Consider the following 8,138-nt stretch of genomic DNA (forward strand, 5'->3'; position numbering starts at 1 on the left):
GCTGTTTAAATAAACACTCTTGGCTTTACAAGTTAAGTGACTATCTTTGGTTTCAGCTAGAGCAGCTGTTAAAACTGTTCACAGGTTTACAAAGTATTGATGGCTTCATCTGTGCACTTCAAGTCTTATGAGATACATGAACAGCAAAAACATTTATTGATTTATTTTTTGGAGGCAATAAAAAGAGAACATTGGACAGAATGGTCCATTTTGAATGACAATGTTTATTAAATGCAACATGGAAATGATGCCAAACACAGATTAATGATATAAAAAAAGTTTCTGCACAGTATTCCCAAGTGTTTCCTGCCACTAAATACAATTACAGTACAAAGCTGGCCTGGTCTGCTGTCCCTGTGATGAGTCATGGTCCATAAAACTATCTTAAATCCTAAAATAAAGACTGTGTGAGAGAAACAGACAGAGAATGAAATAAACTGAATAAATCACAACCTCCTTCCTTTTCAGCACTTCAGTCACAACGGTTTGACTAAAATCAGGTTATTCTCTCCTGTGTAAGAGCCACAGGGCCAGGAAACTCTATACATCATTTTACAATACAAATGGGTCAGGGCAGGAGGCCCGAGCCCAAAGTTATGTTTGAAAGGTGTTTTAAACAAGTTACAATGTTATTTCTTTTAGATGGTAATTTAAACCGAGAATGTCCCATTTATTGATAAATAAAGGTTGAAGGATAAAGATTCCAAAATCATATACGCACATTCAAATTGGGATTAAAAAAACAAAACAAAAAAAAACCCCACCAACCCCCTGCATTCTCTGTACATCTTGCTTCCACTGTATGAATAGAAGTCACCCTTCACCAGCAGGGGGACACTGGTAGTCTGGGTGTCTTGATGGACTGTTCTAGCGCCTGCGGAAAGCTCTGGAGATTCTCCAAGCATTGGGCTCCTCATAGCGGTTGTAGAGAGGCTCCAGGCGCTGTTGTTTCTTCTGCTTGCTAAGGCGAGTTGGGTCAGACACTTTGAAGAAGGCCGGCGCAAACTCTACCAGCCAGCGTGGATCGATGGTGGTCACCTCCCTCATGTATTCTTTGGTGGTCAACACCAGTTCATGGTACACCACCCTAAAAGGTAGACACACACACACACACACAAAAAAGGCACGAGTTATGCAAGAAACAACAATAAAAATAAATAAATAAATAACCGTAACACCATAACAGGGCTGAACATTCAGCTTCCCCAGCCTCCATGCTGACGTACCATTCTGGCTGACGGTTAAACAGGGCACTGGAGGGGTGGATGTAGACCACCTGCTGATCTATGAGGGTCCTATAGCCTTCCTGGGGGTCTTTCTTAGCTGCATTCCGGAAGAAACCACTGCAGATTGCTTTCTGTACACGCACTGTGGCCTTACCACACGATACAACATCCAACTTGTGTCTAAAAAAATGAGAGGGAAAGTTAAACTGACTTCTCAATGCCTGATTATTTTAAAGCAGTATGACATTATTACTGAGTAAGCCTAACTGCAGTCTGAAAGACCCGTTAAATTAATTCCAAAATTCCTTACCGGTCCATAATGCCCAGCATCTGTTTTCGGATATCCTGCGCACGCCGCAAGGAGCGTGCCTGGATGAAGTTCTCGTAGCACCATGGATTGGAGAACTTGTTGTTCTTCCAAGAGTTGTATACAGCCAATAAGGTCAGGTGGTCACCCTCAGGCTGGTGGAACTTGGCCTTCTTCTGGTCAGCCAGAGCCTGTTTGTCCTGAAATACAGGAAACACAGATTATGCATCTAAATTTACCTGATTTGCAGTAATGTATGTGTAAACAAAAATATCAGGTAATAAAACATAGTCAAAATCTGGTCTTGATGTTGCCATGTTAATTCTATGTTCCTTCTAAATGTGATTTTAACGCTAACCACATTTAGTTCAACTATACATTTCATTCAAGCATCCATCTACTGATTTATTTCCCTTGAGGACATGGTTCATGAGTGGGTGATGTCACCCACGGTGGGATCGCGGTGTAGGTGTGGGCTGCTGGCAGTAGTACCTTAGGTCTGTAAAAGACATTCTGCACAGAGAGCATGGACACAATAGTCAGCATTTCTTCACTGCAACCCAGGTGGACAGACATGATGAGCATCTTACACAACATGGGCTCCAGAGGAAACTCCGCCATCTGAGACAGACAGGAAAGACAGTGTGGGGGGGAGGGTGGCGGTCCTTCAGCATTCATCTTCATATTATCTGATGCAACACGTCAGTGTTTGTAAAAATTCTGGGACACGCATACATGTGCACAAATCCATCCCCCTAACTGACATACCCTGCGTCCGAGGCGAGTGAGCAGTCCCTCGTCGTCCAGGGCCCCTAGTGTGTACAGCTGTTCCATGGCTGTGATCAGTGTCTCCATCGGTGGAGCGTCCATGAAGTCGAATGATAACAGGTCATTAATGCCCATAGCCTAAACAGGGAGACAGAATGGAATAGAGTTTTTACAAAAATATCCAACAACAATAAATTCCTTTAAAAAGAAGATACAGTGAAACATTAAAGAGGTCTGTGTATGCCAGGGAAGGTCCACCTTGAGAGAGAGCACAGTGCTGGCCAAGTTAGTTCTCTGGATCTCAGGCACGTTGGTGGTGAGCATCTCGTCTCGGTAGGCGCGCTCCGTGTACAGTCTGTAGCATTTCCCCGGGCCCGTCCGCCCCGCCCGACCTGCCCGCTGCTTAGCCTGCGCCTGAGACATCACGGTGGAAACGTGTGGCTTCATTCAGCCTTTCTGAAGGCCATAATGACTTGTTTATTATCTAGGCAGCTTACCTGAGAGATCGGCGTCACCACCAGCTGGTCGATGCCCGTCTTGGAGTTGTATACCTTCTGCTTGACAAAACCTGGATCCACCACATAGTAGATCCCATCAATGGTCAGAGATGTCTCAGCAATGTTTGTAGCAATGACTACCTGTGAAGAAAAAGAGAAAAACAAGGTTAATCATGGGATATGCTTGAATGTTGAAGACAGCAGTAGTTTCTGTAGGACAGTGACCTTTCTGCTACCAGGCGGAGCTGGGTCAAAGATCCGAGTTTGCATCTCGCTGGGCAGGGCGGAGTACACGGGCAGGATGATCAGCTCGGGGACGTCAGGGCCGAGAGATTTCATTCGCTCGTACAGGATCTCACAGGCTGTGTCAATCTCCTCCTGACCCGTCAGGAACACCAGAATATCACCTACACACACACACACAAACATAGTAAAAGGTTAATAGTGGGATTACTGAAAACAGCGTGTAAAGTCTGTCCGTCGGTCCTCTACGTCAGGAATGTGAGCATCTCAAATGTTTCGTGGATAGGGATTTGACCTGATTACCTGGTGGCTCAGTGAGGTGGATCTGCATAACGGTGATCAGACTGGCATCCAGATAATCTGTCTCAGGTTCTTTGGTGTACAGCACCTCAACTGGGTACGTGCGACCAGGGATGGTGAAAATGGGAGCCTCATAGAAATACTGGGAGAACTTCACGGCATCCAGCGTAGCGGAGGTCACTATGAGCTTCATGTCGGGACGCTTCTGTACAGTCTTGAAATATAATAGTTGATTCAATATAGTTGATTAAGGACATTTAACCAGGCAAAAGACATGTTAAAAAAAAAAGAAGAAAAAAAAAAGAAAAGAAACGAAAAACTGCCTTTTATAAGTAAACACCACACACTTGAACTGTATCCGTACCTTCTTGAGCAGGCCGAACAGCACGTCGGTGTGGATGGTCCTCTCGTGGGCTTCGTCCAACATGATGATGGCGTACTGGCTGAGGTCGGGGTCAATGAGGCACTCTCTCAGCAGCATACCGTCTGTCATGTACTTGATTACCGTCTCTGGACTTGTGCAGTCTTCAAAACGGATGGTGTAGCCCACCTGGGTAGACAGGAAGACAGATGTTATGATTACAGCTGCAACCTTGTCCCTAGCACTGCGAAGGGTCAACAAACGACAGCAAACAAATGGCTTTTGGCAAGCAAACATTTGAATGTCTAAATATAAAGCACAGTAAGGCACTCTAATCAGTATTTACCTCTTGGCCCAAACAACATCCGTACTCTTCGGACACTCTCTTAGCCACAGACATGGCGGCCACTCTTCTGGGCTGCGTGCAGCCAATTTTCCCACGGGTAGTGTATCCCGCCTCGGCCAAGTACTGAGTGATCTGAGTGGTTTTCCCTGAGCCCGTCTCCCCAATCACAATCAAGATCTGGTTATCATGGACAGCCTGCAGTGACATGACAACAGCAGAATGTGGTTAGTTTCTCCAAGTTTACTCCTAGGTGGTCTGTGTACAGAACATTGCATATATCGGTGTGCTATTCTGTCCTCACAGACCTGGATGAGCTGCTCCTTGAGCTTGTAGATGGGCAGGCTCTCTCTCTGCTCCACGATGGACAGCTGTGTCTTCTTGCCATACGAAGCTTTGTTGCCGCCAAAGGCGTGTTTCTTCCACTCGGGGATGTCATTGGGCATCATGCCGATGCCTCTCATGTTGGCAGCAATCTGCCTGCCATCAGCTGCATGGGGGACGGGGAGAGGGTATGTTTACTGAGAAATGGACAAACACCATGGACTCTTCCCAGGCCAGAGGGCGAACAGGGAGCAGAGATAAGTGCAGCTTCCATCCGCCCTTTTAACAGGCAGCAGGAAACCCGATGGCCATCAGACACACAGCTCTGCCGGAGAGTGGCCTCTCTGACTGGAAACAGCTACTCTTCAACATTACATATCATTTACATCATGTTTTGGAGTGCAAGACATATTGAATGCACAGAAAACCCAATTCTCTGGAAAGCACTCACTGAACCTATCTATTACATCAGTCTGCTGCTTAAGCCAATCTCACCATCGGGCAGGGGGTCCACCCAGTGCTTGTTCAGGCCCATGGGGATGGAGTCCATCTCTGCCTCTCGCTGGGCCTGCTTCACCTCCCGCCTCTCCTTAGCCAGGGCGCTCTGCATCATGGCCGCCTGAGACAGAGAGCCATCGGGGTTCTGGAAGAGATGGAAAGGCCATGAGTAAGTGACCCGCACATGCTTCTGAATCTGCGATATGACCACAGTCGTTACTGACCTTCACTATTTTCACAGGGCTCATGTCCATGCTCTGTTTGGTGTGTCCTCTCAAGAAAGGGGGCTCCTCTTCCACGAGCTCAATCTCCAGGTCCTCATCTGAGAAAACAAAGAAACAGGCAAAGGAAAATACACTCAGTGAACATGAAGTGGTGTTCCTCCTCAAGAAAGAAAAATAAACAGCAGCTACAAAGCTGTACTTCAAAATCTGACTAAACAAAGACAGATGTTTCTATTGCGTACCCTCTTCATCATCAACTTTAGGTAGGATGCCTGTCTCCTCATCAAAGTCTGGGAATTCCTCTTTGGAGAGTACATTGGCTGCTATCATCTAAAGAAATACATGCAGACACACACAAAAAATTTAAACCCTATACATAAATATTAAAACACTCACACAGCAAATTATCACATTAATGGCATAATTCTTACTAGTGAAGACAATCCTGCCACCTTGTGGCAATGAGAACACAATTCTGGATCTATTGCTGAAACACAAAGGGCCACTTCCAAACAGACTGGATCTATAGCTCTCAGTAATCTAATGAGAACCAGAAAGGGCTAAATAATTAAGAGTAACAGACTCCAAGTCAAGATTTTCACACATACAAGAATTCATACCTGTTTGATCTCCCACTTCTCAGGATCCGAGATCTTGGTGAGTCTCTTACGTTCTAGTGTGTCGTCCTCCACCTCAGGGGCATGGCCCAGGTTCAGGTTGGTGGGTCTGTCTGGGTTCCTCATGGCTGACTCCTCCTGGCCCTCCCCCGCAACGTTTCTCCTCCTATTAGGGTTCAAGTCCTCACCAGTGTCTTGATCAACATCCTGACAAAAGCATGAAATGCCAGCAATCAGCAACCAATGCATTGAGAACTTGCAAACCGTCGATACATGCTGCACTGAGGAAGCACAAACAGCTGTATGTATATCTCTGCAGTTTATAGTGCTTCCACATACCTTCATGCTAAGGCTAGTCTTTGAGCCTGTGAAAGACAACACCTTGACCTTCACCCTCTGCCCTTTGCTGACCACATCTGCCACATTTGCCACTCTGCCTTCTCTCCTGAGCTCAGAGATGTGAACCAACCCCTCCCAACGTTTCCTGCACATAAAGACAAGGCATTACAAAGACAGAAGGCTCTCAATTGCTAGCAACATTTATTACAACATGTCACAAATACAGAAGCTCCTTTACATTTACAAAGTAGGCATGAAGGACAAAACAGAACCTAAAGCCAAAACGAGAATAATTTACGAGGAATTTCCGCATGGTGACTAACCTCAGGCCCTCCAGCTGAACAAAGCAGCCAAACTGCATAATGCTGGTGACTTTGCCATTGTAAATGTCACCAACTGACGGCTCCTCCGGGGGCGGCCGGTCCACATGCTTATCCTTCCAGCGGTCTGAGCCCCTCTCCCTGTCTCCTCGGGCTGGACTCCTGGACCGGCTGCGAGAATGCCAGCGGGTCCTGCGCCTCCTCCTCTCTCTGTCTGGAGAGCGAGATCTGGAGCGGGAACGGGAATGGCGTCTCCGCCTGTCCCTGTCCCTGCTTCGACTGCGACTCCTGCTCCTCCTGGTCTTCTTGCTGCTGTTTGTGGTTTCAGATCTTTATGATATAAATTTCACATATTACAGTCATGCTTAAATGGCATGTAAACTCATAAAGGATTAGGAAGGTCAGATGGATCTTTGACAACATTTTATCCACTGAATGTTTCTACCAATGAATATCATGAATCACACCTGTGTTTGCTGCTCTTTGAATCTGTTCCACTGGCACTGGGCATGAACATCTCCAGCTCTTTCATAGCATCTGCTGCAACCTTCACATCATCTTCATCCAGCATCGTCTACAGCAAGAGGAGGTGAGTGTTATCAGTGCTCTCTTCAAATGACTGGATTCACTGGAACTGGAACACTATCGTTGTTACTGTCAGTTTATGCCAGTGAGAAGAACCCACCCTAGTGTTGGGATTATCTGGTCTGCACAAAGCAGGGAACATCTCCTTTAATTTATCTTTCTCACTCTTTGGCTTGACAACAGGCTCACTCCCTGCAAGACATAAAATAACCATGCAAAGTCAGAATTTACAAGAACAAATTTTCTTTGTAATTATACACTCTTGACTATAAAGCCAAAACAGACGGCTCATCACCTTTACTCGTGGATGTTTTAGCTGGTTGCCGCATGGTTTGAATGAGTCTGAGCAAGTTGCTAACGAGTGAATCCTGCAGAAAAACAATTAACTATGACAATGCCTTGTTTATGATGAAAATAACTGCAGTTATGCAAACAATATTCTCAATTCTACTTCAACAAAAAACATCCAACAGACCAAGTAACGAAGAGACAACAGATGCTTTGTTGGTCGATAATTAGCCTAACGCTTGACAATACTTACTGTAAACTCAGCTCCATTCTTAAGAAGTACTGACTTGAAACCATCAAACGTCGGATTTTTCTCCGCAAGACTGATGACAAATTCGGCTGTAAATATCACAACGTGGTATTAGTAATTATGAAGTATAACAGCTCGCCAGCTATCGATTTCAGCTACATACCCACATGTACTGTGATGGCTTGCTGCTTATATTAGGTAAAGATTAAAACTATTTCAGTAAACAAAGGACATAAAGTACTCTGAAACTATTTTACTACTTAAAGTACTCCAAAACAGGTTACTTCGAAGCAGGCTGTTTAGCTAGCAAGGTAATTACTGCGCAGTTAGCGGACTAGCTAGTCAGCCAAATATGGCTGGCAATCTTTCAGTTACAGAAATACTATTATTAAAATTGCTAGCTCACCAAGGTCCTTGTCGCTGATCCCTAAATGGTTGTCAAGTTCAGTACAAACTTTAGACACCAAAGACAAATATTCGAGCTTCTTAAGCTCGTCTTCTCCGACGTCAACCATTTCCAACAAGCTAGCAAGCTACTTTTTGTTATTGTTAGGATGACAGGAAGTAAAAAGCGTTCCTTGTGCGTAATAAAAACTTCTTCCGGTGTAGTAATGACAAGAAAATAAGGGCGCCACCTTGTGGAAAAGT

At 45.2% G+C, this 8,138-nt stretch overlaps 1 protein-coding gene across 3 annotated transcripts; it reads right to left on the minus strand.

The window, feature by feature from the left end:
• Nucleotides 1-204: 204 nt before the first annotated feature.
• On the minus strand, nucleotides 205-8,107 carry dhx8 (DEAH (Asp-Glu-Ala-His) box polypeptide 8). Of its 3 annotated transcripts, none has more exons than XM_035533827.1 (23): nucleotides 7,897-8,107; nucleotides 7,494-7,579; nucleotides 7,248-7,320; nucleotides 7,053-7,144; nucleotides 6,835-6,941; nucleotides 6,371-6,676; nucleotides 6,048-6,192; nucleotides 5,712-5,915; nucleotides 5,334-5,421; nucleotides 5,092-5,189; nucleotides 4,865-5,012; nucleotides 4,354-4,535; nucleotides 4,049-4,243; nucleotides 3,706-3,891; nucleotides 3,345-3,555; nucleotides 3,024-3,205; nucleotides 2,799-2,939; nucleotides 2,560-2,715; nucleotides 2,302-2,439; nucleotides 2,026-2,154; nucleotides 1,537-1,733; nucleotides 1,227-1,406; nucleotides 205-1,087 (listed from the first exon to the last, which is right to left on the minus strand). In XM_035533827.1, the coding sequence occupies exons 1-23, from the start codon at nucleotides 8,003-8,005 to the stop codon at nucleotides 868-870; spliced, it is 3,573 nt and encodes a 1,190-aa protein (XP_035389720.1). In that variant the 5' UTR covers nucleotides 8,006-8,107; the 3' UTR covers nucleotides 205-867. The 3 variants fall into 3 exon arrangements, with proteins under 3 accessions (XP_035389720.1, XP_026861919.2, XP_026861918.2); XM_027006118.2 differs by having other exon boundaries at nucleotides 6,371-6,679; XM_027006117.2 differs by having other exon boundaries at nucleotides 6,371-6,697.
• Between the last annotated feature and the right edge of the window lie 31 nt (nucleotides 8,108-8,138).

This window comes from Electrophorus electricus, chromosome 14, assembly GCF_013358815.1.
Source record: "Electrophorus electricus isolate fEleEle1 chromosome 14, fEleEle1.pri, whole genome shotgun sequence".
Taxonomy (NCBI): Eukaryota; Metazoa; Chordata; class Actinopteri; order Gymnotiformes; family Gymnotidae; genus Electrophorus; species Electrophorus electricus.

Coding starts and splice junctions, on each gene's coding strand:
- dhx8 (XM_027006117.2), bottom strand. CDS start 8,005: ATGGTTGACGTCGGAGAAGACGAGCTTAAGAAGCTCGAATATTTGTCT. Junction 7,145..7,247: donor TAAAACATCCACGAGTAAAG/GTGATGAGCCGT, acceptor TATGTCTTGCAG/GGAGTGAGCCTGTTGTCAAG. Junction 1,407..1,536: donor ATGCTGGGCATTATGGACCG/GTAAGGAATTTT, acceptor TCATTTTTTTAG/ACACAAGTTGGATGTTGTAT.